The sequence below is a fragment of the Calidris pugnax genome, unplaced genomic scaffold, assembly GCF_001431845.1.
Source record: "Calidris pugnax isolate Ruff unplaced genomic scaffold, ASM143184v1 scaffold74, whole genome shotgun sequence".
Taxonomy (NCBI): Eukaryota; Metazoa; Chordata; class Aves; order Charadriiformes; family Scolopacidae; genus Calidris; species Calidris pugnax.
The window spans coordinates 1,799,534-1,827,384 of record NW_015090790.1 but is presented as its reverse complement, the minus strand read 5'-3'; the positions used below and the strand labels follow the sequence as shown (position 1 = coordinate 1,827,384).

The 27,851-nt window shown below is 39.5% G+C and overlaps 1 protein-coding gene across 2 annotated transcripts in view; it reads left to right on the top strand.

Annotated features, from left to right (window-relative positions):
* The window catches only part of PPP2R5E (protein phosphatase 2 regulatory subunit B', epsilon), a 79,261-nt gene that overhangs the window by 32,829 nt on the left and 18,581 nt on the right, over positions 1–27,851 (top strand). For both annotated transcript variants that reach the window (XM_014966581.1, XM_014966580.1), the window contains exons 2-4: positions 12,302–12,498; positions 25,661–25,762; positions 27,584–27,676. In XM_014966581.1, coding sequence (XP_014822067.1) covers positions 12,302–12,498; positions 25,661–25,762; positions 27,584–27,676 — 392 coding nt within the window. The remainder of the gene's footprint in view (positions 1–12,301; positions 12,499–25,660; positions 25,763–27,583; positions 27,677–27,851) is intronic.

Here is a 27,851-nt window from a genome sequence, read left to right as displayed (position 1 = left end):
GAAAGCTGCTTGATGAGCATTTCAGCCAGCTCCTATCAGTACCCTTGGGTGGATCCCATCCAGCCCCTTAGATTTCTGTGTGTCTTAAGTGGCGTAGCTCATCTCTAACCGTTTCCCCTTGGATTACGGGGACTTCATTCTGCTCCCCATCCCTGTCTTCCAGCTCAGGGGGCTGGGACCCAGAGAACTTAATATGAAAGTAAAATATTTATTTTTAAAGGTAATATAGTGTTGTAGGCAGATAGTCATGCTGCTGTGGGGCTAAGCAATGTGTAGAGAAACTCACTTCAGGTGGCAAGGCCCTGTGATGGTTCGCGAGATTTGTCTGTCCAGTAGCAGGTGGCATTTCTGAGGGACAAGAAAACCTTTGATTGATACGCGTGCATGCAGGTAAACATGTTCTGCCAAAAGAAAAGGGCATTTTTTAAATTGGTGTTTTTTGTAATAGATCAGAGGTAATGATGTTCTGAAAAAACATCCCCACATGTTATGGTAATGCAAGACTGCTGTAAGGTTTGTTCTTTAGATAATGACAAATATTCAGAAATGAGGTCTTTGCTCTCTAGAACCTTGTGTTGGGGAGATAAAATGTCTATCCCATTTTGGTTTCAAGCAGTAAAAAAAAAGTTGCTGTTTAAAAGGTAGAAAAGTAGCCTAATACTCCACATCACACAAATAGCGAAATTTTAGGAAAATCATGTGGTTTAGGTATATCAGAGCACTGGACTTTAAAGGTGAATGATAATTACTGGCAAATGAGTCTCTCGTTTACATTGTTTTAAAACTGAGCTTTAAAACTGACCTATTTTAAAGGAATAGCTGTTTTTTTTACATAGGCATATGTAATGATAATACAGATAACATAAAATATCCAGCATAACACAGATTAACTTGGGAGGTTACAGGGGCATATTATATAAATGTTGTGTTTTTCTCCTCTATTGGTGAATTGTCCCAGATCCCCAGTAGTCTCAAGATCAAGAGGTTGTAAAAATGGTCTAAAGCGGTGATGTATTTATGTGCATCAGGGAACGTGAGAGAGCTCTAGAGTAATTCCAAAAGCAGAATAAGATGAATTAGATTTATTTATTTGTTTCGAGTTATTTAGACAGATCTACTGGCCTTGGCAATATGAGAAAGGGCGTTCACTTAACTGACAGCTTGACTAGTTTGAGTTATTATCATAAGATATTGAATAACGTATTCTGAGCCTTACAGATGACCGTATCTCAGGGCAGCTGGTTGAGCCTGAGCACTAGAAGACCTTATGCGAGGAATGTGTCTTGAAGGAGGGAATGACATGTCCTTTCTGACAAAGACACCACATGGATTGCTTGTGGCTATTAAGTCCTCATGTAGCATCTTTGAGTAATGCTTTCTAGTTTCTCAGTGGGCAAGGAGGTATCATCCCAGCGTGTAGGTCAGGATGTACCTTCAGGTTTTCCCATGTTTCCTCGTGGCTCCGAGGGAATGTGGTGGGGGTTATGTTCTTGTGCTCAGGAAACACAGATGAGCAGTGAGTGCTGGGGCTGGTGTTCCTGAGGGACATGTCTCTGCAGCCCCATCTCCCCCTGCAGCCCCAGTTTGTTTTCAGCAGGAGGTTGAATCCAGCTTGAGGTGTGGATCCTGATCTCAGAGGGCTGAAACTGGTATTTAGAAGACTAAACAAATAATGAAGTCCAAACCCCAATAGTTTTGTTCTTCTGTTGTGCTGGAGTTTCTGCAATAAAGAGGAAAAAGTTGTAAGAAGTTGAGTTTTCGGAGGGGCATCTGTTCGGGGACTATAGAATGAACTCTCAGTTTGTTTCTTCATCTTCCATCATGGCTTTGGGGTATGTTTGTTAAATCTTCTGAAACAGACCTACCGTCTTGCATGTGTGCAGTTCCATAAAATTTTTATTCCACTGTGCACGTTTCTCCTTCTGCAGAGAGAAGGAGAGAGCAAACACATGATGGACAGTCGTGTGACATAGTGCATCATTGGAAAATGCTGGGACACTAGTGTGGTAAATTAGCATAGAGGAGAATATCTTCTTGACTAAATTTATACTCCCAAATGAGAAGGGAGTGGAAGGTACGTTTTCAGGGTTCAATTAAACTCTTCTAAATGTATAAATAGGATTATAGAATTTGTATTTTATATGTATGTAGATTATTTAAGTTAATATATGTAAATATGTTTAAACACAAGCCTGAGCTCTTAGACAGTGGGTTGCATATGTAGAACAGTTCTTAATTACTTCTTTCACTGGAGAATGAAGTTACTCCTGTGACTTCTGGGATAAATTAGTGGGTCAGTATCAAGCAGAGTAGCAATCCTGGCGCTTTTTCTGAGCCCATTTGAATGAGAGTTCTGGTTTGGGTTTCCTACGCTCTTGGTTCAGTTTTTCTGCAAGTGTCTAAGTGTTTCTGAATAAGGGTGAATAATAGGGTGACTCTGTAGTTTGAGCAAAAGGATTATTGCGTATTTTTATTCGGACGGGTGGCAGTTTCCGAGCACTTACTAAGCAAGGTATAATTTTTGCATTTTTGCAGGAAGCATGTACAGCTCTGTAATTTTATCATGATTTCATTAGATACTTAATGCATCAAACAAATAAATTCCAGTGCAAATCCTGAACTGCCTTGTGACCGCAGTGGAACGGAAGGTAACTGTAAGATTGCTGTGATGTGTTTGTGTTCTTATATTTAATGATCGTTATAGAGCAAAAGCTTCTCATTTCATGCAGAAAGAAAAAAAAAAAATCTGATAAGAATCTTATAAAAAGGAAAACAATAATCCTCTTAAGGATTTTTCTGTCTTAGGTCAGCAGGCCATTGTGGTTTTCTTGCAAAGGTGTTTCTTAGTAGCCTGGAACTTGTAAACATTTTGCTGGGTTTTAGATTTTTTGCTGTCCAAGGAAGCTGGAAACCATGAAATGTTCATTATAAATTGCTAGTCTTGCCATTTTCTGATATTTGCCATTAATTTCTAACACAAAAGAAAATAATTGCACACGAGGTAGCAAGATAAAGTTTGAGCTGCAGTGTAATCCATCATTCTCCCTAAAATTAACAGAAACAAAGTACAAGATAAAAGTGATATGAGCATAGCATGACAAAGTTGAAATAATGAGCCAAGACTTGTGTCTCTATTGGCGTTTGGGATTCCAGTGCTCTACTAAGAATTTAGGAATGGATGAGGGATGGCAGGGTCCTAGAGGCTAGTTAGGCAATTAAAAAACCACTGAAAAAGCAGCCTGAAGACCTGTTAATGATTTTAAAGGAAAGGATGACAGCAGTGACCCAGTGGAGCACTCTTACTATTGTGTTGCTTTGCTCTAAGCCTGTAATTTGAGAAATCACTTGGAAAATTAGATATCTTTGTTTACATGGTGTACCTGTCTCTGGCCTTCGTAATGTGTTTGAAGGTAGAGGAGCTGAGCAAGCAGGCAAGGACAGCTTATTTTGGATTTGAATTTGCCCTACCTGGAGCTTTTGCTATTCAAATGTCTACAGAAAAGCTTGACTTTAATTCTGGTGTACAGCTCCTCCTAGTAACAGCTGCAAGGAACCAGTGGATGGTGAAGCACTGGAGGCGTTACCAGCTAGAATTGAGCAAAAGTTGTAAGGAGTAATAATTGCTAATCCTGGAATCTCAAAAAACCCAACAGCAAAGATTTTTCATGTGAAGTCAGTCTCGTGTTTGTAATGGAGCATGATGTTAAGATTCAGAGATCTTTAAGTTTGTGGATATTTTGATTCTTGGGCTAAGGACGTTCTAACACAGCTCTGGGAGTTCCAAAGCGTGAGCTGATTCTACTGGGTTTTCATGTTGTGTCCCAGCATGGTACTGAGTTGTTTTTTTTACACACCTAGCTAAATTACCAGGTCGGTGCTTAAGAAAAAAACAAAACAAACCACCAACCAACAAACCCCAAACAGACACAATTTCTGTAAGTGGACATATGCTTATGTTTAAACAAGTAGAAGATGAAGAGCTTCTGGGTGTGTGTCGTCCCCCTCAATTTTTTTTAAGAACATTTAAAATCCATGCTTTTTGGGTTTTTTTTGTTTTTTTCCCCCTTCCCCTTGGAGAAGACTTTGAAAAGTAACAATTATGTCTTTTATATTTAGCAATGGATGGTTAGGGAGAAGGTATCCTGATAATTTCTTCACTACCTCAGGTCGGTGTTCTCAAGTGGCAGGACAAGTGTGGACAGCAGCTCTCTCGGGTGACTCTTCCCCAAACCTAGTGACTATTAACTCTTCTGAATGAAGGTTAACTTGTACTTTGAAAGTGCAATTCAGTAATAACCTACTTAAAACAAGCAGCCTAAACTTTCTCAGCCAGTGTAAAAGAAACTTGAGTCGGCCCAGGAGAATTGGCCACAAGAACTCTCGGTGTTTCAGCAAAGTATTTTTGGCTTATTTGGGGATTTTATGCCACGTATTCGATTGAGGAAATTGAAATAACATTTTTGTGTGGTCTTGCCAGCCTTTTTGCTCCCCTTAATAGAAAATAAATTGCTGATCATTGTTTTTGAAATGTTAGTAAAAATTTAGGGGGAGGGAGAGAAAGCAACCTACAAAACCTGTGATCAACCTGTGGCTAAAAAATAAAGTGTTATATTGATGTCTAGGCAAACTCATGTTAAATAATGTAATGGAATATCTTAAAGATGTCACAGAGTGTCAGAAATCTCAATATATGTAGCTACTTAATCAAATCTAGCCCCTAACCACCAAGTCGTTCATTCTTGTTTTGCATGAACGCTTTGAGCTCCTATTCTTCCCTTTTAAAATATTCTGCTACTTTTATTGTGTTACTTACTCCCCAAACAATTTTTTCCTCTCTGTCTTTTCTAAGTCTCCTGCTCATGTTCTATCTTGTTCTTTTTTCTCTCTTGGTGTTTTAATACTTTTTAAATGTTGCTCTGCCTTCTTTAGATTCCCATTCTGTCCCCTTTTAATCACAGCTGCTTTGCTGATCTTACATCTCTCCTGGAATTTTTTTGTACACTCATCCACTTGCTTTCCCCCTAGCATTTTTTCTCTAAAATGTGTGGCATTTGAGTCCTTTTCCGTACTTCCTCTGGTATGACCAGGTTTTTTTGATTTGAATATACTTGCGGGGACAATAGGTAAACATTGACTGTCTCGGATTACTCCATTAGTCTAAACTCTCTCAATTTATTGAAGAACTAATGAGGAGGGAGTGAAAAGTGTTGTCGAATTACCTAAGGAAGAAGGCATTGCTGCTTGATTATGAAAAGACACAGTTGCTACTAAGTGGTGATTACTAGTATTAGTGTGAGGGAAACTATATACTATGAAATGGCTTATAAGCCTCTGTTTTTGTGGAACCTAGAACAGCAATTGGTATACCCGAATACCCTGCTAATCTTGTCTTCCATTAGTTGGCTCATGAATTCTCACTATCCACTAGGTATTTCCTTGTTTGCTTGTTATTATCCGAGCTGTTTGATACAACTCTGTTTCATAACAGATTCATCGTGTTAGTTTAGTGATGAGTAAGAGTACCCAAACTCGTAAAACCTAGGGCATCCTGGAAGCTCTCTCTACTCGCTTGAGGGTGACACATCATCAGTGCTAATTTGCACTAATCCAGTCCTTTTGCAACAAGTATGACTCTAATAGTATTTTGCTCTGGCTCATCAGTAGCTTTGACAGCCAGGTTTTTGGTCTTGGTTCACCTCCAAGCTGAAAGATGTTCGCAGCACAGATGCCATTCATTGGTGTGGTCAGTGGTGGGATGAACCACTGTTGGTCACAGAGTGACAAAGAGTAGCCTAAAGGAATCTTTTTAATGGAACCCTTGGCTGCCGTGGCTCTAGATTGAGCTCTATGGGTGAAAGTGAGGAGGCTTAAAGTGTTGCCTGCACAATGTCTGCTGGGGAAGGTAGGCAGTTTAGATGGAGTTTCATAAACTTTAAAAGTATGTTTTTGAAAAATACATGTTCTTGTCAGTTTGTTTTGAATTCTTGGTCATGTGATGAAAGAAATGGAAGCTCTTCATCCATGTGTTCTATTAAGGGAGTGAAGCTTATAAGATTTTGCATATGTCAGTAAAGGCAGAATTTTGATTAATATATATAAAGTATATCGACTCTATAAAGTTTTGTTAGTGTATAAGACTAGGAGTATGTCTATTAAGGAGTGTCCCCTATGGCTTGTAATGCTACTCCATGTGCACTCAAGACACTCAAAACAAACGCTATATCTACACTGGTTTCAGACAACACATACCAGTAAGTGATGTTTGTTGAAAACCTCTGTGATGTGATCGGGGGGTACTGGCAAGCAGCAGAGGGATTCACAGTGTCACAGAGTCACATGGGGTTGGAAGGGACCTCTGGAGATCATCTAGTCCAACTCTCCTGCCAAAGCAGGGCCACCCAGAGCAGGTTGCACAGGAACGTGTCCAAGTGGGTTTGGAATGTCTCCAGAGACGGAGACTCCACCACCTCCCTGGGCAGCCTCTGCCAGGGCTCTGCCACCCTCACAGCAAAGAAGTTCCTCCACAGGTTTAGGAGGAGCTTCTTACATTCAAGTTTGTGCCCATTTCCTCTTGTCCTGTCCCTGGGCACCACTGAAAAAACACCAGCCCCATCCCCTTGACACCCTCCCTTGAAGTATTTATAAGCATTGATCAGATCCCCCCTCAGCCTTCTCTTCTCCAGACTAAAAGGCCCCAAGTCCCTCAGCCTCTCCTCATAAGAGAGATGCTCCAGGCCCCTCATCATCTCTGTAGCCCTCTGCTGTCCCCTCTCCAGCAGTTCCCTGTCCTTCTGGAACTGGGGAGCCCAGAACTGGACCCAGTGCTCCAGACAGAGTGTCCGGGATCCCTGCGAAATGGCCCAGGAAACTCTCACTTGGTGAGAACTTTTTCAGGTTGATCAGGGAGAAATTTATGATTCAGGAAATAATTCTCAATTTTGTGATTGATTATCTGAAGAGACTCTTGAAATTCAGCTTGCGTTTGTCCTACCGTATTTATTGCTGTGTACGTAATGGTGGTACTGGTTAGACTTCATAGATTTGGAACCCCATGCCTAACTGCTGCCCTGCCTGTGTCATTCTTAAGTATGGAGAATGGGTTGGGAAAAACAGCTTGGAAAAAAGCACCTATTATAAATGAATGACTGGTGACTTTACAAAGCATTCATAAAGTTGACAGCCAGTCAGGAAAATTAAATGAATGCAATCAGGCTAGTGATTACTTCCCTCAAGAAGCGTGTGTAAGAGAGAGAAGGGCAAACATTTGTACTTCTTGGCATCTTAATACTAAAATTTTACTGTGAAAAGTGGCTTATGGAATTGTGACTCGTTAGGTACGAGGGGATGTGTATGACAGGCCTTGAGTGAGCCAACACTTTGGAGCTGGGTGTCCCTAGACCTTCTCTTGAAGCGAACTTCTCCAAAAAGACCAAAAGGCTTTCAAATTCAAATTTGCAAGTTTGCTTTGAATAAAAACTTGGAAGAAAACACTAGCTTCTTACAAAATAGAATCTTCATAGTGACCTGTGGGGAATAGATGCGGACATAAAGAGATTTATGCCTTGCTGCCTACTTTGTGTGGGTATGTCCTTGCTTCGATGGTTGATGACAGCTAAGCAGGAGCGGTTTGTTTAGTTTTTTAGAGCTTTTTTGTCACAAGGAGATTTTACTTAACCAGAAGAATCATAGTCCTAAATTTATTAAACAACTGGTAGATAAGAAAACTGAAGAAAAATTGGCGAATTATTTTGCCATTAAGTTTATAGGGGAGGTAGAGGATATAATCTCAAAGGGTGGAGGTGACTGGATACAGAGTTCTTAGATGTTGGGAAATTATAAAGAAGTTCTTTACGTGTGTAAGAAAGTTACTGTCGATCTCTCTGTCTCCCATTCTGGACGTACTTTAGTTTTAATATGTGTTTTTATTCTTCTTGCTTAATGTGATGTTTGCTTTTACTGTTGTACAAAAAGATGATGCTAGTTCTTTATGCAAATCTCATAATCAAACTATTTAATAGCAGGAAGCTGTAGTTATTATACCGGTGTTCAACATCTCCCCTTTCTTGGCTTTTCCTTACCACTAAGAGGAAAACCATAGCTCGGTTCTCTGGATGCGATTTGGCTCCTCTGCTGCATGCTTTTAGTTTTCTCTCTTCCAAAATCAGTAAATTACTTTAAAATATGAATATACTATAAACATGATTTTTTTTTTTTTATATATATGTTAGAGACTTGCAGTAAAAGTATGCTATCGGATTTTTATGTCTTCATTTGATAAAAGGATGCAGAAGATGACTGATTAGAAGGGATGGGCTGGTCGGATTAGGATTATTTTGGAAAAAGGCCATTAAGAGAGAAACTGAATTGCTCTGGCCATTTTAGAACTAGTGTTTCAGCCTTTGTAGTAGCAATTGTTGGTCCATGTCTCAAAAAAAAAAAAAAAAGATATTACAGTACTTTCTATCAATTTTTCTGCTAACTTTATAAAACACTTGATTTTGTTAAAGGTTCTGATTCTGTCTTGATCATCACTGTTCAGGAATATTAGTACTTGCTTTCACTAAGCCAATTTTCTTCAAATCTGTGAATACTCAGTGTATTTCAAAAGCTTTGTACAGTTTTAAATGGCTAAAGAGAAAACTGGCAAGTCTGAAAGTTAACTAGTAGGAAAGACCTTCTGAAAATGAGGAGAGTTCCTACAGTCATCCAAATGGAAGTTTATCTTTCTTTAAATTTTGATTTTAATAAACGTATACTCTCCTGTGCATTGGATATAAATTACGTATGCCACTTAGTAGCGTCATTTTGATTTTATTTTATAGATTATGGAAGTATTATAGGTATTTACACAGATTTAGTAGAGCAGTTGCTCAATTTTCAGTTCTTTCAACTGGAAGTAGATACAGCGGTAATATTGCATAGGAGATAAACTGGTAATATTGCAGGTTATTAAATTTTAGGGCCTAAATGTTTGGCAGCGTGTTAGCACAAGAGTAAAACGTTGCAGAATTCATTGAAAGCTCTGAGTAATCGTCTGCTGAGAAGAAAACGATTTGCTGTTTTTCATCAACTAACTGTGAACATCTGTAAGGAACTGCGTGTTTCATTTCAAGTCAAGGCATTCAGGAATGAACTAATGGTAATGTCTTTGTGGGAAGGTTGGGAACATGGAATACTGATTTATTGATCTGTGCTGCCCTTTTCTTGTGCTATGCATATTATGCCCTTAAAATTTACTCTCATATACTTTCCCGGTTTCCAAGTAGAGAAAACCTAGGCATTAGGTGTTACCCTTTTCCCAAGGTACCCCAAATTCCCAAGAACGATGAGAAATATTATTGCCTGAAAAACTTCTTGCAATTTTATTTTGTAGTGTGAATGGGAACTTACTTAATAAAGAAATGCAGCTATGACTAGAAGAATTGGCTTGTGTGTGTGATTTTTTTGTTTGTTTGTTTGTGGGGTTTTTGGTTGGGATTTTTTTGTTTGGTTTTGGTTTGCTGCGGTAGTTGGCATGGCTCGTTGACGTAGTAAGGCTGGCAAGAATTTCACGTAGTATTCTAGAATGGGTTTTCTTGTGAAGAGCTTAATTATATTTTTCATTTTGTTCTCACTCCTCCCGATACCTAACTGCAGGAAAATAGAAAACAAACTTTTGTTAGTTATTGTAATGCTCTTGTCATTTTAAAATGTTTCTTACCGACCCTACCTTAAAATGACTGTAATCTTGAGTTGTATGAATCTGATTAGAACTTGCACTGTATTGGACCTTCATGGATTCCCACTTGATTTCAGCCTGTGTTTTCCTTAGACACTGATGTCCTCCTTGGTCAAAGGAAAAGTGTGCAAGCCACGTACAACAATACAACCAAAACCCCAGTAGGGTTTTGTAATATCACAGATTTTATTGGTACCGTTTACATGTTATCAAGGTCTGTGGTGGATTATAGATAGCATAAGAAAGAGTGGAAGTTAGGTAAAATTAATGCTCTTGAAAAATAACCAATTGCACTTTTATCTCTTTTTTTTTTTTTTTTTTTTTTTTTTTTTTCTTCTTTTTTTCTTTTCAGCCTGTATTTACATGTCTTTTGGAAGAAATTGTTAACTAGTTAATTGTTGCCTGCTTGCTAATAACAGTGAATTATGAATTTTTTATATTATTTGAAGGCAGGTAGACAAGAAAGCAGTCACAAGTACTTTGTTTCCCCAGACCCTTTATCTTCTGTATCTCATCTTAGAAAGGATGCTAATAGAAGTGGTCCTTGGGTAGCCTATGGGTGAAGGCTAATGAGTTTCTGTGACCCCTTGGCTTATTTTAGATTTCAGCACTGTCTGCTGTAAGACATTTGAATGTGTGTGAGTGACCTGGCCAGTGAAACAGCTTTAGGGTGACCTGGTTTTGAGACCTTCAGTTTTCCAGAGGTGTTTGGGGGAGAAATCTTCTCCCACGTAGCTCTTCTTGTTGGGGTTCTACAGTACCACACCTCTTCCATCTTGTGTGCCACAGATGAATGGGATGCCAATGATACAAAGTGTGGAGTCATGACTATACCGCTTTGTGTCCCCATAATTTCCTTTGGACAAAGGTGTGGTAGAGCTTACCCAAGGCTAAGGAATGTTTAGATGTGGTGTTGGGGAATATGGTGTAGGGGAGAACTTTGTAGAGTAGGGTAGATGGTTGGACTCGATGATCCCAAGGGTTTCTTCCAACCTAGACGATTCTGTGATTCTATGAATATGAGGTTGGGGTGTGCAGTCTGATATCGATTAAACTTCACTGAGATCTTGGTGGTTCTTTGCAGGATGCAGTTTGCTAACCTGTTGAATCCTGTCACTACCACAGTGCTGTAAGCAAAAAATAACCTAAGGTTGACTAAACTGTTGTGCTTTACCATGTCAGGTGAGAAAGCGTGTAGCATCTTTATTTGCACTGCAATCCGGATTTATTCTTTCCAGTGTTTAAGCAGCGTAGAGTTGATGTGGAGTGCATCAACTTGGTCCTTGCATCTCTATCAGTACTTTTTAAAACTATGCAGCTATATACTATCGCCTTGTAGTATTTCGTAGGTCTTTTGAACTTGAAAATAGTAACTGTTGTATATGTGGTTTTAATTAAAACAGATTCCTGGTACTTTGTCCTTAAAACTTCTACGTGGTTACTGCCAGCTTCCAGTGGTTACCAAGTATTCCTTAACTGGACGTACTCATGTCAACAAGAAGTTGTTTCATCTTAGGTTGACTTTTTACTTGTCCAATTTTTAAGAAATAAACATCAATTCTTTACTATTAATTTTTTTCTAGTTGAAATCAGTAAAATTTTTCATGTACATGTTATATTGTGACTTGGAAGATCATTGACTGGATTCTGGTGCTGACAGATTTGCCTTTTAAAAAAAACCAACAAGTAGATCAAAGGAAGTGGAGTGCCCTCTAGTCTTAGGCTGTACTTTCAGAGTAAAAATGCCTATTTAATTTCTGCAACTTTCTCCTATTGTTAGCCTCTTGTGTACGTGATTGTTGGATAAACTAAGCTGTCTGTACACCCTTTTGATGCGCTTGGCAAACTGACAAACCACTAAGAAGTTGACATTTCTTTTATTATTTAATTACGTCTTTTATCTGCTGGCAATTAAGAAAACAGAGCAAAAGTAGTAAGTAGTTCTGCTTACTTCATTGGTCAAGCACATACTATTTTGTGTGAAAATGTTCCTATTAACGCATGTTGTGGGTTCATAGTACAGAGAGAAATCCTCACTGTTTTTCAGTAAAACTGATTTTGCTATGGAAAGTGTCAACATGGGGGTAATGATTGACTCTGAAACTTGCCTGCAGACTTAGTCTTGCTGTGTATTCATATACATATTCATGTATATTCATATAGAGTTTTAAGTGACACTGTTTTTAGAAATATAAGTTAATCAAGCTTGATCTGTTTGACAGTTCTTCCATCCTTCTTCGGAGTGTAAGTTAACGGTGGGGAAGGTCAGCCTGCAATGAAAGCAGTGGTATACTGTAGAATCAAGTCTTGAATGCTGTTGTGTTTGCATTCTCCACTTCAGCTTGGACTTCTTTTGGTGAACGTTATTTTCGGTGACGATGCAATTCCTTCTACAGCATGTTGTTCAAGATCCTAAACACAAAATAGTAATACAGTTTCTGTAAGGGGTTCGTTTGTTTGTCTGAGCGCTGTTTTGCAAATATTGTATGAATGTTGTTTTCCTTTGAAATTGATCTTCAAAAAGAAATCCGTTTTGTGTAATAAGATGCCAGACTCACAAAGATTTCCTTTCTTGTTTCATAGACGTTCCATCTTCAGAGCAGCCTGAACTGTTCCTAAAGAAACTTCAACAGTGCTGTGTCATTTTTGACTTCATGGACACGCTTTCAGACCTTAAAATGAAAGAATACAAGCGCTCCACTCTTAATGAACTGGTGGACTACATTACAATAAGCAGAGGCTGTTTGACAGAGCAGACTTACCCTGAAGTAGTTAGAATGGTGAGTTCCTTCTTTCTCATGGTCTCTTTAAATCCACTTGCAATTCCAGTTACACATTGTGGGCAAAATTGAACCCAGGAGTAGGTGGATTAAATGAGGCCTGTGGTTTGTATTTTCTACTAGACATCACTTGAGAATAAATCTCCAAAGACAAAAATATCGGGGTTTTTTTTATATGCTTAATTAAAGTCGTGTAGATGATGGTGGTGATTATAGTGTCACAAATGTATGAAAGGAAACCTGGATTGTTTCCTGACGGAGAAAGGCAGCAGCCATAAAATCAGAGTCCCTTACACTTCCCCCCACCTACCCCCTCTCCCCACCAGTATAAATAATGGAATAATTTTTGCAAGTTTCTTATCTTTCTTTGAACTTTATCCAAGCTCTTAAGCATGTACTTTAGGCGGAGATAGCTTAAAGTATGCATGGATAATGATTTTTAAATAATAAATGCTAAAAATGTTGTATAGGATCGGTGTGAATGTTTCCTGGTTGTGTTATGTGGATTCAGAGCAGCTGCTGTTAAGCAGGATTACTCAACTATAAAGCCATACCTTGTATATATAAATTGTCAAATAATAGTGTTTTCAATGTAAAAATGGAAACAGTACCAGATGCTATATGGTGAAGAATGTTCATTGTGATTTGCAAAATCAATCACTCCTTTAAAATGTTTATTCTGTACTAGCATATGGAACGCTTATAACCTCTTATCTAAAGGAGAAGGCAATTAGTAAAATACAGATTTGGTGATGTTGGTTTCTTAATGGTACTGTGTGATCATGGAACCTGCTGGCTGTGTGCTGTGAGAAGAAAAACACGAGTAGATTTTACATCGCATTATATATGCTCCTTACCTTCTTTTCTGACACGCAGATACACGCTGTGTTGCTTGTCTGTAATATTTAAAAATAGCTGTAAACTGTGTCAGAATCATCGAGCAGTTAATAGTGGAAGAAAACCACCAGAATTAAGGGTGTATGGAAAAATCTTAATATGGCTTCTTTGTGGGTATGCATTGTCTGTCAGAAAGCCTCTAATTATGTGATCAGATTCTTCCCCTTCGCCCCCACCCTCCCTTTCTCCCTCCTGCACTGGACTCTGAATGAACGGCTTTTCAGTCTGCTGTGTTGTTGCTTCTTCAGGATGTGGTCTAATGCACCATTCAAATCCCAGTTGGAATACAGAATTACTAGTCCTTTGCTGAGTAATTCTTTTGCCGGTGCTGCACTGTAGCGTCTAAACGGTTTGCAAATATTAATCTTCCTTGTACCCCTTGAGATGAACAAATTCTATCATACTCTTTGTATAAACAGGACAGTGGTGCACAGGTTAACTTCAGTAAAATTGGTTGCCTTTTCTGTGTGTAGGCACCTCCAAATTCAGCTCCTGGGAGAATTTGGCTGGATTTATTGTTGGTTTATTTTTTTAGTGTTTGTTACTGAGGTTGTGGTCTCACACTGACTTTGGTTATGGTTTTTTTACTGTGGCAATGTTTGTAGAGTAAAGGCTCTGCAAGTTACTGTTGTCTTAGGTTGGGCACCAAGAAACAAGAAGAATTTGATCTATAACTGTTCATAAAATTCAATTTGAATCATAGATCATCACCTATGAAACAATTTAAACTGTAGAAGGGACGCAGATCCCATTTGCTGGCATGTCCTACTTACTGTCCCTGCAGTCACTTACAGTGATTCACAGAACTGGTTTTATCTTATGAAACTGATTGCCTAAATAGTTAGAAAAGCTTGGTTTTAAATACATAGATATAGTCTGTAACTACAATATAAAGGAGTCACTGGAAGTAAAGTTGTAGCATGAATTTTTCCAGTGGATATCACAGATATTTGCTAATGGAGTTTCAGGAATTCCAATTTCAGCTTAGCTCATTTTTGGTGAAAAACTGCTGTCTTCTTTTCTCCGGTTTTCCCCTTATCCTTTCATTGCATCAAACCCTTCTTCATCTTACCTTCTTCTGCCTTGTATTTGAGCTCCAGTACTGAACTCAAGCTGTGTTTTCTCTTCAGTGCCAAGGTACCTAAGCAGGGGAAGACTTAAGAATGTTCTCAAATCCTATATCTGGCTACTCAGTGGTTCCTGACTCCCCGAACCTGGGTTTTTTTAAATAAAAAGACACCTAAGTAATTAGGGAAAGATTTTGGACATATTTTTCCTGAAGACTTTCCTGAGAAAGTTGTAATATTTAAATTTTGTGGGAAACTCTAGGCTACAACAGACCCCTGTGCTGATGGTGTAAGCCCTTAGAAATAAAGTTTCAAAATTGGAAAGCTGGCGAACCCTAATTGTGTCTTTTGCAACCAGCAATGTTCCTGGTGGATGCGGTCTTGGGAAAAAAAACTTTGGTGGTAGAATTCCCATGTGAGCAGGATGCTGTGCTCTGCTATTGAATTTCTGTGAGTGAATCCATGGCAAATGCATGAATGATTTTTGTTGATCATCCTGGTGAACTCTAATGTGGTGTTTCTACAAAACCACATCATCAGGCCTTTTGTGCGTTGCAGGTATTTTGTATTTAACAGGTTAGGCCACCTGGTAAAAGTCCTATTTTTCCTCCTGGTCTTTGCTTATAAAAGCAAGACATCTCCATCACTTTGAGTGCAGTTATACAGGCCCTGAAGGGGAAAGTTAGGAGTCTTAATATTATATAAAATAAGTTTTCAGCACATATTACTTGGTCGTTGCTTAGTCACTTTGTGCTGAGGCATCATGTTTGATGTAACTTGTTCTTTGCAATAAGTGCATGTTTGTGTTCCATGCAGAGTTGTGCTCATAACCCTGTGCCGAGACAGACTTAACTCTACCCAGTTGGCTTCATGAGTGCAACTGCCACCTTCATCTATCTGCTTTTGAGGATTTTCATGTAGGTCTCCAACTGTGTTCACAAAGCAGCTGTCAAGTTGACAATCTCTGACCTGTCATGGTAGTGAAGAAATAGTGTCTATGTCCTGTCCAAATTAATGTCCCCATGGACTGCCTGATGCAGTTGTCACCAGGGCGCTTTGATCGAAAGACCAGTATGTTAAAACTGATCAAAATGGTGCAGAAGTGTTCTTTGTCAAATTCATAGAATTGTCTAGGTTAGAAGGGACCTTTAAGATCATCTAGTCCAACTACCAACCTAACTCTGATAAAAAAACAAAAGAAAACCATACAGAAGAACTCCTCCCATCACTAAATCATGTCTCTAAGCACCATGTCAACCCGTCTTTTGAAAATCTCCAGGGATGGTGCCTCAGCCACTTCCCTGGGCAGCCCATTCCAAAGCTTCATAACCCTTTCAGTCTAAAAATTGTTCCTGATACCCAACCTGAACCTCCCCCGGTGCAACTGAAGGCCATTTCCTCTTGTCCCATCACCTGTGACTTAGGAGAAGAGACCAATTGCTGCTCTACACCCTACTTTCAGGGAGTTGTAGGGAGCGAGAAGGTTTGCCCTCAGCCTCCTTTTCTCCAGGCTGAACACCCCCAGCTCCCTCAGCCTCTCCTCATGAGACTTGTGCTCCAGACCCCTCACCAGCTCCGTTGCCCTTCTCTGGACCCGCTCCAGCCCCTCAATGTCTTTTTTGTGGGAAGGGGCCCAAAACTGGACACCGCCCTCGAGGTGGGGCCTCACCAGTGCCTGAGCAGAGGGGGACCATCACCTCCCGAGTCCTACTCCCCACGCTGTTCCTGACACAGGCCAGGATGCTGGTGGCCGCCTTGGCCACCTGGGCACACTGCTGGCTCATGTTCAGCCCACAGGCCACCAACATCCCCGGGTCCTTTTCTGCCAGGCAGCTCTCCAGCCAGCAGACTTTCTTTGGAAGGTCCCCTCCCCATTACGTTTAGTGTTTATGGATCCAGGATTTAATATTTCCCACTTGGCCCTTTGGGCTACTGTGATTTGGAGGTAAAGCGAAGTATTCTAAAGAGGGGAAAAAGAAAAGCTGTTTTGTGAGATTTGGCATCATTTAAAAGCAGAAAAAAAAGGCGCACCAGTCTGAAGCTGATACTTAAAAGGTTGCTGATATTTATAGAGAAGGATTAGCAGCTAAAATGCTTTTGTAAATCTAAAATGTCCAAAAAAGTGATATCTTCTGTGAAAGAGCTTTTTTTTGTTTTAAAGTTTTATGATGTATACGTGTATTAAAGTTCTCTATTCATGACCCAAAATTAGTTTGGCTTTATAGATGCTAGGACAGAAAAAGGTTGCCAGTAAAATTCTCAGAAACTCTTGATATTTTTAATTACTTCTAAAACATGGTAGTGGTGTGATGTAGGAGTTTGAAAAACAGTCATTTGTGTAGCCAGCGTAACAACTCCTGGGTGTTTTTACTGCCACTCATCCTAAATTCATGCCATTAAAACCTTCATCCCTAATCATAATATCACATATTTTCATCGCATTCTCTTGAGCATATGATGTTCCTCAACACAGGAAGGACATGGACCTGTTGGAATGGGCCACAGAGATGCTCAGAGTGCTGGAGCACCTCTGCTGTGAGGACAGGCTGAGAGAGCTGGGGTGGTTCAGCCTGGAGAAGGGGAGGCTCCGGGGAGACCTTAGAGCAGCCTTCCAATATCTGCAGGGAGCTACAGGAGAGCTGGGGAGGGACTCTTTGTCAGGGAGTGCAGTGACAGGACAAGGGGTAACGATTTTAAATTGGAAGAGGGGAGATTTAGATGAGATACCAGAGAGAAATTCTTTGCTGTGAGGGTGGTGAGACCCTGGAAGAGGTTGCCCAGAGAAGCTGTGGCTGCCCCATCCCTGGAGGGGTTCAAGGCCAGGCTGGATGGGGCTTGGAGCAACCTGGTCTGGTGGGAGGTGTCCCTGCCCAGGGCAGGGGGTTTGGAACTTGATGATATTTAAGGTCCCTTCTTACCCAAACCATTCTATGATTCTGTGATGCTATGTGTTGTTGTATAGAGCTAAGTATAAAAAAAAAAAAAAAAAAAGAAAATTGGATTTACTAATGGCCACCAAAGCAAGCTCACAGTCACTTCGTCACCCTCATCGATGTCAGTTGATGGGAAGAGGGGTTGGGATTTGTGTTGATGTTCGTAAGCTGGACGGGTTTATTCAGGAGGGTGTTGCTGGTTGCGCGTCCCCTGCAGCGCAATGTGTTGTTCAGAAGGGCATCTGACATCCTTTAGAATAGGCCAGTCTTGGGAAAAAAAGGCCCTTGCCAATTAAACCTCCCTCTGCTCAAAAGGAAATGCCAGTAATATGGCTTTATGAGCCAATAATTGGATACTTAATCTAAAATTTGTTCCTGTCTGAGCAAAATGGGGAGGCTTAAACTAATGATGCTGATTTTGCTGGTAGATTAAGCAGTAGTAGTTGAATGAAATGAATGTTTGTTATTATCCGTTGTATCCTAAAGGGTATATGTAGTAGAGCTTTTTGTGTTTTCTGGGTATTAAGACATAGATTGAGGGAACTGATTTCTTGAATTTAAAAAATCGGATGAGAAAAATTGACAATCTGTTAAACTGAGAAGTCTGGATGAAGCTCTTTGTTGGTGGGCAACATTTCAGCTCTTCCAGTTGCTTCTTCCAAAATTTTAAACCCAACCCCTGCCGTTGACCGTGATGTTCATGCAACATCATGGATGGTTGCCAGCTGATAAGAGATGGCTAATGAAACTTAATTTTGAGATACACCTTTTATAATGAAATAGTATTACTTTGTTCTCTTCTCTTTTAAGTGCAGAAATGCCTTTGGCTTCCTGTAGTCGTGTTTATTTTTTCTGTAATGACAAATTAAGTAAAATGAGAGTGTAACCTCTACAGCCAAAATGAAACATCCTATTAAATGTCTTGTGGCTCAGAAGCTGTGTTGAGCAACAGAGTGAAAGAAACTTGGTTAAATGAATACCCAAATAAATACCAAAAATTGCATTTGAAAGGTCAGATTCTGATTTTTTTTTTTCTTTCTTCTTCCTACCGACAAAAATCTCAAGGGATTGCATTCCTTTTTCTTCAGGTTTGTCTCAACAGATGTGAGGGCAGGGGCTGATCAGGAGTTTGTTTGCTACAGACCTTTTAAACATAAAGAATATCTTGTTTAAGCCATGAATTTTTTAGCATGTTAAAGAACCTATTTTTAGGACGTTTGCTAGCTGTTAGACTTTATAGGCTTTATGAATTTCTTTATTTTCTATAGCTTTAGCTTATGACTAAGTATGCCACCCTGCTTGCTAAATGTTCATCCTGTTTAGGGTTCTCTGTGTTAAAATGTTCTTGGATGGAGATTTTTATGCAAGTGTACCTATATTCAGTCTTACCTTTTTGATTTAGCCAAAACCCTGTGCATATGTTCCTGTTGATTCTTGTATTATAGATTTAAAAATATAATACTGAATGTCATTTTGAGTTTAAGGGAAATAAATGAAATCATATACTCTTACAAGAGTTGACAAATAACGTCTCTTTTCTGTTATGAATTTTATTTAACTTGGGGAATTCTGTAAAATATTAGGAATTAATCTTAACTTGAATCAGTTACAAGTTCAGCCAGAGTTGTGAAACCATCTGAAATGCTGAAAGGAAGATGCAGTGTCCTTTGACACCACCACCCCCAACCCCCACCATGGACTTTGATTAAAAGATTGTCATGTACATGCAGCCATGATGGAACAAGTATGCTATCAAAGTTTAAAAAAAAAAAAAAAAAGATAAAAATCACATCGTATTTGAAATTCTGTTCTTGTTTCTTTAATATGAATCAGTTTAGGGTTATCAATTCTGTAGAAGCAAGAAAAGAATTTAACTTCGGTTCTTAGAGGCATTATTTCCAAATTCCTCTGTTAGATTCTTTTTATTATTCACATTCTTTATACACCTTGTTTGTACAAAACCCACAATGCTTATTAACAGAAGAGGCTCCAATGTTCTGTACTCCTCTCAAAAAATCAGTTGGAGGCAGCTCCTCTTGCAGTAGTTGTCCCTAATAATTTTTCCCGACAGTATGTAATTACATTTACCCGTATCCATTATTCCTCCTGTTGGTTACATAGGCATTTCATTCGTCAGACTTTATCTGCATAATAGTACAGTGACTCTAAAGCAAAGGAATAAACTGGAAAAATGTATTTTTTTATAAGAAATATTTGTTTTGACTGCAGTTTTTTTTTTGCTTTTTGTTTTGTGTTTTTTTTTTTTTTAAAGGAGTGTACATCCCTCCGCCCCCCATTTTGGCTGTGTCATCTTCTGAAAATGTATCTTCAAGCATTACGTCTGTAAATATGCATCATGTGAATCTTCTGGGAGACTGTTTTCTTGGGGTTTGAATTCTTTGTTTTATTCTTCAGTTTGGAGCCCGAGACAGTATGAGTTTTGTAATGCTGTCTAGAGTTCAAGTTCATGTATTGGCAGGCTTTCACTTGACCCGATGCCTGCTCTAGAGATGAGGGGCTCTTTCTGCTGGTACTCTGCTTTAATTTGTCCGAGATACTCAAGTTACTGCTATAATGCTGTGATTATTTTTTTTGTAGATTGTATTGTATAGAATCAGCTGGGCTCACAGTAAAGAAATATCTGTTCCACTAGATCATCTCAAACATAGTTCCATAGAGATAGCGATGAACAGGGTTGTTAATAGTAAGGTACCCTGTTGTGGTTCAGGTCTAGGGGACCTAGAATCATAGAATCATCTAGGTTGGAAGGGACCTTTAAGATCTTCTAGTCCAACCATCAACCTAACTCTGATAAAAAAAACCCACAAAACAACCCATCACTAAACCATGTTACTGAGCACTATGTCTTTTAAATACCTCCAGGGATGGTGCCTCAGCCACCTCCCTGGTCAGCCCATTCTCTTTGGAGAGGGAACTCCTCTCTCCAAACATACATGGTGTGGACATTGCAGCTGAGCACTAACTAAGGTCTTTAAACTTTCTCCTGTTGCCCTTCTCTGCCAACAGGAGCACAGCCTAACCATCTCAATTTTGCTGCTTGCAAAATATGTATTTTATGGAAGCCGCTACCAAAGTGGGTGATGGTAAGCTAACAAGTTTAGGAGTCCTGATCAAGAGCTTAATTCTTGCAGGTTATTGATGGAATTTTTAGAAGACTTAAAGACCAAGAAAAGATGAGAAAAGCCTATTTTCCATCCGTCCCGTCATCTGGATTGTTGACTGTGTTCACAGTCCAATGTAGTTCATTTTAATGCAGTCAAGTCAAATGTAGTGCTGCTGGGGAAAAAGAAGACATATAATATTAAGCCCTGAAAGACTATATTCATGCCAGCAGTGGTGCAGAAAAGGACCAGAGCACTGTACCTTGACCATCTTCATAGGAGTTTCTGCTACAGTGCAACGTTCAAATAAGTGAATGCTGTTAAATTCAAATGGTGACATGCAGGAGAAAAGAGGGAGGTGGTCTGGCTTTTTAAACTTGCCCCGGTCCACTTCTGCCCAGGTGAGAGCTCAAAGGAAGGAAGCCAAAATAATCACAGGATTAAAAACAAACAAAGAAACCAGCAGTTGCCTGGGTTGAGAAACTCTGTCTTTCCATTTAGCAACACAGAGGTCGAGAGGTGTCATATCTATATAAAAATACCTATATATAGATAGATACATACTGCCTATGCAAATATATATATACAGATGTAGAAGAGATCTGGTGGTTTTATGAGAACCATCAGGGAATCGGGCAGATTCAACTTTGAAATCAGCAGCAGTGCTCTAGTTAAATTAGCAGAAAAACGATAGGAGAAGAGAGCTGGTGGAGTCATTTATAATCTTTGAAGATAAAATCAGATATTTCTGTTTGTGAGATTTACTTTAGTCAAACTTCTGGGAACAATTCAAGGGGATGTATAGAGAGATTACAGCTGAGTGACTGCAGTAGTCATCTCAGGCTCTAAAATAAGTAAATCCATAAACAATATTAAGAAAACCACATACGCCGATATATTTCAGAAGGAGAAGCACAGTGTCTGTTCTAGGGGCCATTATTGCCTCCCAGTTGGCATGGCTTCATGTCATGGCTCAATTGCATTTTATTTTTACTGTGTGTTGTTAATATGCAGGTAGTTAAAGTATTGTGTATACGTTACCGTGTATACATTGATACTGGCTTTCAATTTCAATATGTACATGGGGTTTATTCGGATGGTTCCTCGTATTGGTAATAGAAGAGCAGGTGTTCCCTGTGAGCTAATTCTGTGTTCCCTCAGCCTGTTTTTATATATAGCTAATGTATTAAGCACCCCTGTGTGTATGTTTGTTTTCATTTCAGGCTCCATTTGGGAAAACTATTACTGATAAAAATCTTTTGTTTCAGACAGCACTGAGTAGGAGGGCTGGGGTGAAATTGAATTGGTGAATGTTTCTGGTACAGCCTTGTCATTTTTATAGCATTCCACTGAGGGACAAAGAGAGGACTTCTCAAAACATTTATTCCTGACCCTCAGACTTAAGCCTCTTCGTATTTCCTTTTCTAAAAAGTTATTTCAGTCATAAATGTGGCGATAAAATCAGAGCCTTCTTGAAGTTTGTTACTTTAAACTGTATATATGTGGTTTCCTAGTTCTGGATTGCCAGGTGCCATTCCCCAGATCTGTTCAGAACTTGCAGCTCATTCTTTGTGGGAGTATCAGAGCAGCCTTCCCAGCTGCCTTTTTTTTTTTCTTTTCAGTGAATTGACAGTGACTTTTAATTGCCTGGAATTTTTTATTTTTTTTATTTATTGCTTCTAGTTGGAGTTGTGCCTGACTCGAGATGTCTGGGCACCTCTAATTTAAAAATCTGTCATTTCGGCACTTCCAGCTTGATCTTGAAAACTTCAGGTTTAATGCTGATGGGTAGATTTTAGTGATTTGTTGAATTTCTGGCACCTGGTTGTTCAGACTCTGCATAGCGAGGGAGCAGTGATGTGCTTTCCTGCCCCCAGTTTGGTGCGTGCATCTGGAAGGGACAGTCATGGAGGACAGCATGCAGATGTCTTTGAGGACATCATAGGGCAGATCTGTCAGGATACAACTTTCTAGAATGCTAGAATTTGGGAGTTCTTTACAAAAATATAATCTGGGCTTGGAGGCGTTCCTAACCGGTGGAAAACCGAAGTCAGCATTGATCTAATAGTCAGTTGTGGGAGAGGAGTCACCAGGGACTGTATCCTCAGGCTGGCAGGGATGGCCTTTGGCTTGATGGTCCAACAGGGGTCAGAAGAGAAATGATTCAGCTATCTAAAGGAATTCTGGCAGGCTGCTTGAGCCCGGGGGTAAATACTGAATAGCTACCTTATGACTATCTGAGAAAAACGATTCTTTCCGCGTTTGCTGTGGAGTATTCCCATCTTTGCGTGGTGGCTGTCAAAGTCTCTGATGTACAGCTGGGCAGTTCACACATGGAAGAACCTCTTGCCTTCAGTACTCCCTTAGAGGCTTATAAAAGCCACCCAGAGGCTACCGATTTAGATAAGCATGCTATAAATTGTCACTGCATGTAAATGAGCTATCATGCTGTGTTGTGGTGATTAATGTAACTGTAATGGTGCACATTATCTTTTAAAATTATGATAACCTGGGGAAATCACTTAAAGATAACCTGTTCTGTCTGTTCTTCTCAAGAGAGTATCTGCATTTTGGCTCCATAAAGCTTATCTTTAATCCTAATGCAAAAAAAAAAAAAAGAAAATTAAAGAGAGCAAACTGTATACTAGGACCTTATTCTAACTCACATTGCATTTACTCCTGTGTGTTAATTTTCTTATGCAAAAAAACTTGCTTTTGAGTTCCCTTGGGACTGGCCTTTTTTTTAATAGGCGGTCTCCAGAAATCATACTGGTTTTGTTACAAGCTCAAGATTCAGGTGTCAGTGCTGGCATTTAACTAATTGTTGCTGAACACTTCATATTTCTGTCATGCTGTTAAGGCCCTGGCACTAACTGCTTGAGGCTTGGTTTGACTTAATTTAAATCTTACAGGAATTTGTCTTAGTTCAGCTTTTCATTCTGAAAGTATGTACTTTTCCTTGCAGGTTTTGCTTGTGCCATAATTCAGTATTTGTTCTAGTTTCTAAATACAACAGCTGATGAATACTGATGTTTTCTCTGAGCCGTTGGTACAAGTTCCATTAATTTGTGTATGGTTAAATTTGCAGAAAGATTTCTTTTTTGTTTCACGTGAAGTTTTAAAACAGAGAAAAAGAATAGCTGCGGAATGCCTTGGATTTTGTTAGTTCCCTATTTTGGTCCAAATCCTGAGAAATCTGGGATTTCAATAATTACTTGCAGTAAGTATTGCAGAATCCCAGATGTTCACATCCAAGGCACCGGTAGGTACCTCTCCCCCTTTTACTTGGGAATCCTTTGGGCTGTCTACCCTCTTTTGCCCTGTGCTCTATCACAGAAACAGCTCTATCCTGGTAATTCTGATCACTCTCTGTCCCTGCTTTTCCATATCAGGGATAGCAGGAGGAGGAGCTCAGGAATCCTTAAGGAAAGACAAACTATAACCTGATTATTTCTGGAATACTTATTTGACTTCTCCTCACAAGACTAGAAGCCTTTTCATGCAGGAGCTCTTGAGAGAATTGAATGAGTCAGGGGAAGAGGATGGAGAAGGAAGGAAAAGACTTATCATCTCCTTCTAAAAATGCTAGGAATCAGTCAGCAGGGATGCATGGAGGGGAAGCAGAATTCAGCATCTGTCAGCACAGGTTATAATAAACCCTGTATCTGTTAAGGTTGAAAGCCGTGCAACTTGAAAACAGGAGATTTACATATACAGTGAAGGGCTTCCGTAAGATTCTGTTTTACTGTAACTGTAGTGAAATACACCCTCTTGTGGCAAGAAGGAATAAGTGCAAACAGAAACCCATGTGACTTCCTTTTTTCCTTTTTTTTTTTTCCCCTCTGCTCACTGCTTTGCCTGCCTTATTCTTCTTTTGTCTTTTCCCTTCTGTCGGGTGAATATTCCTCACTGGTGTGCACCCCTTCTCGGCTTTCCTACAGTTTTCTCTTGTTTCACCTTTCTTTTTATGCAGCACCTGAATCTGTTCTGTTTGTCTTGCAAATTCTAACACGTCATACTATCTGTTTCAATTTGGTTTTATCAGTATTTGGGTTGTATTTAAATTATTGGCTTTAAAGTACCCTTTCCAACTAAGTCGCCAACATATTGAAAATATGCCTTACAGACTAACTTTAAAAAGGTTTACAGGAGTAAAAGGCTGGAAAAATAAATAAGGATGTTGGAGAACATACTGGTTTTGTTTCTTAAACAGCTTAGTTTGTCTGAACTACTATGAAGGTATAGATGGGATTAGGAGATGACACGCTGCTTTTCCCAGCTGTTTGATTAACCAGCTTAGAGATGGGTCAAACGAAGTAGCAGAACGCAAAGAAGGCAACATCACCTTCAAAGTGCAGAAAAGGCCCCACACCATGTTTGCAGTTTATCAGATTTGCTGCGTAATAAGCTCTACGCTCCGTTCAGCACTATAATTAACCCGGGGAAGCACTCCAGTTCAGTCTTTGCTGATAGCATAAACCTCACAAAGCCAAGCAGTCTCAGCAAAATGCCTCTAAATAAGATTAAGCAAAGTGAACCAACCATGAAATAAAAGGTAGGCTAAGTGTCGAGCAAATACTATTTGTTTCTTGCATTCAGTACCAAGTTCTGCACTTGGCGTGAGGCGTCCAGGCATATGATGTGTGAATAGCACTGGCAACTCTGAACAAGTACTGAGAGATGAGACCTTCAGCAGATATTATTAATGTTTTCCCTTTGCAAAGGAAAATAACCAAGTGTTGTATGAAAACACTTGCAAATACCTGTTGATGGCATTTCCTGTAATTCCTAAACAGCAGTGGCTCTCAGCCCATTGATGCCCAGCAGGATTGGGAGTTACGTGTTGGTGGGCTCATCTGGAATGTGGTGGGCAGGAACGGTGGCAGACTGGGTAACGCTCGGATATCAGTGGAAAGAAGAAACAAAAAGACTTGGAGGAGGGAAAGCCAAGGCTGGTGGGGCAGCTTTGTAAAGCGACAGGTTCCTTAGACCTGTGCTGTTGCTAAAGATCTTTGTCAGAGGGCAGGCAAAAGAAATACTGCGTATGTGATGGAGGATGGAGTAGGTAGATAGACATACAGAGTCCAGAAACCTACTACCCAGCTGAAAAACAGGTCTCATCATTCTTTGCTTTGCTTTTCAGGTATCCTGCAATATCTTCAGAACTCTCCCACCTAGTGACAGCAATGAATTTGATCCAGAGGAAGATGAGCCCACCTTGGAGGCGTCGTGGCCGCATTTACAGGTTTCTGCATCATTTATCTCAGAAGAAATGCTTATCATTGCTTAATGTATCTAATAATTTTCTCAGCTGTTTTTTAGCCTGTGAATCAGAACTAGTCTCCAAGACACTTGTTCATGGCTAAAATATAGTACTTACAAACACAGGAGAATACTTCATGAAATTTGAAAAATGTTAATGTTTTGTTTTCTTTCAAAATTGTTTAAATGATGTCCCTCATATTCCTGTTTTCCTTCATCGATTTAAAAAATTATTTTGTTTTCCAAACTGCTCCGATGCACAAGTGTTTTTTGGCAACTTCAGCAGGAGCATAGTGGGGATGATACTGCTAGCAGTTTTGCTTTACCAAGGGCAGTTAGTTTTCATACAAAAGTACACAGGTGTTGGCAGCTGATCAGAAAAGTGAGTGAGAAGCTACATCCCTAAGTCTTCTGCCTCTCCCTGGGGTCAAGGTTTGCTTTCAGGTGTTTGTAGCAGGAGGGATGCTGTGTGTGATCCCTCTCTCTGTACCTCAAAGTATCAGCACAAGATATTTCAAACAAAGAAATTAAACTAATTTTGGAGAAAGCATCATCGATGCCAATGCAGTAAATTCCTTTATAGAAAATACTGATGCAGGTCCTGTCTGTGTTAGTCAGGGCTACACCACTTAGTAAATTTAGGAGAAGTCGGCCTGAGTGAGAGTTTGGGGAGTCTGGGAATTTCCCTGAGCAAAGGAGCACAATTGATCTCAGCTTGAAATGAGGATTTTATCTGACAGTTGTGTGCACACTCCTTGCCTGCGAGCAGTTTGTTTCACTCTTTTGTGCTCTCAAAATCTGTTGAAATGTGGGTTTCGCCCCCTGTTTATATTTAAATTTCACAAAACCCAAGAACCTTAAAAGCTTCGAGGCAGCTCTGAACAGCTCTGCCTGCCTGGAAACAGCAGAGGCATCCGTCTGTTAGCTTGTGTTCCTTGACACTAGTCCTCTAGTTTTAAAAGTCATTGCTTACATGGAAACGATGGCATTTCTTAGCCAGTGGATAATTTACCATTGTGAGGAAGAAATGCACCGAAGTATTTGTCAGGAGGTGATGGAATTGATTTCTTGATGATTTAATATTAGTTATGTAAGCTGTCACTTTTTCCACGTCGTATTTCTAAACCTCTCTTCTCCTTTTTGATTTCCTATCGCTTCCTTTCAGAAATCAGAGAAGGCTGACACAAAGCGGCAGCGTTGCCGCACATTGGTGTTTGCATGGAAAAGTTTAAAATGATTTGAAAATGTAATTTTTAGCTTCTTTTCTCCTTTCAGTATCAGTACTCCTGCCCACTGAGGTTGGAAAGGGAAAAAAGTTTGCAGTGGCTGCTCTTCTTTAAAAGGCTCAGGAAAGGGAATAGCCAGCTGGTAGCTCATCTGATCTCATAAAGCCACAGCAGTCCCTGTTTGACTTCACTTCCTTTTTGCCTGGTTTTTATACCCTTCTTTTTTGCCACGAAATGAAAAGTCTGCTGCTGTCCCACTGAAGAGTTTAGGGAGAGATGGAATTGCATGGAAATAAGCAGGTTTTCTCCAGCCCCAAGGCTGAGCTCTGCAGTTGAATTAGAAACTTCTGAATAAATTCCAGTTTGTATTGTTCTTCTGTGTTTCGGGTTGTAGTAGAATGCTACTCTAAGCAGTTTCTAATTTAATTTAAGTATATCCAACTCCTTTTTAAATAAATTTGTTTTGTGGAAAATTAGGTATTTTGTTTTCTAGCAAAAGAATTTAGGGAAATACTTAAAGATATAAAGAGTAATCAAGTCATAAACTAAACCATGGATTATTTTTTTTTCTTTTGCAGCTTGTATATGAGTTTTTCATACGATTTTTGGAAAGCCAAGAATTTCAGCCCAGCATTGCCAAAAAGTACATAGATCAGAAATTTGTATTGCAGGTAAGCGGCTCTGTTTTCTTTAAGGCTTCATTTTGCTTCTGAAAAACATTTTCTTTAAGAAGATTTTATTTAGATTTTGAAAGTGTAACTTTATTTGCAACAGTAAAAAGGCTAAACAAGCATATACAATGAAAGTTTTCAATCTACAGAGGTAGGGGAAATACGTGTGTGTGTT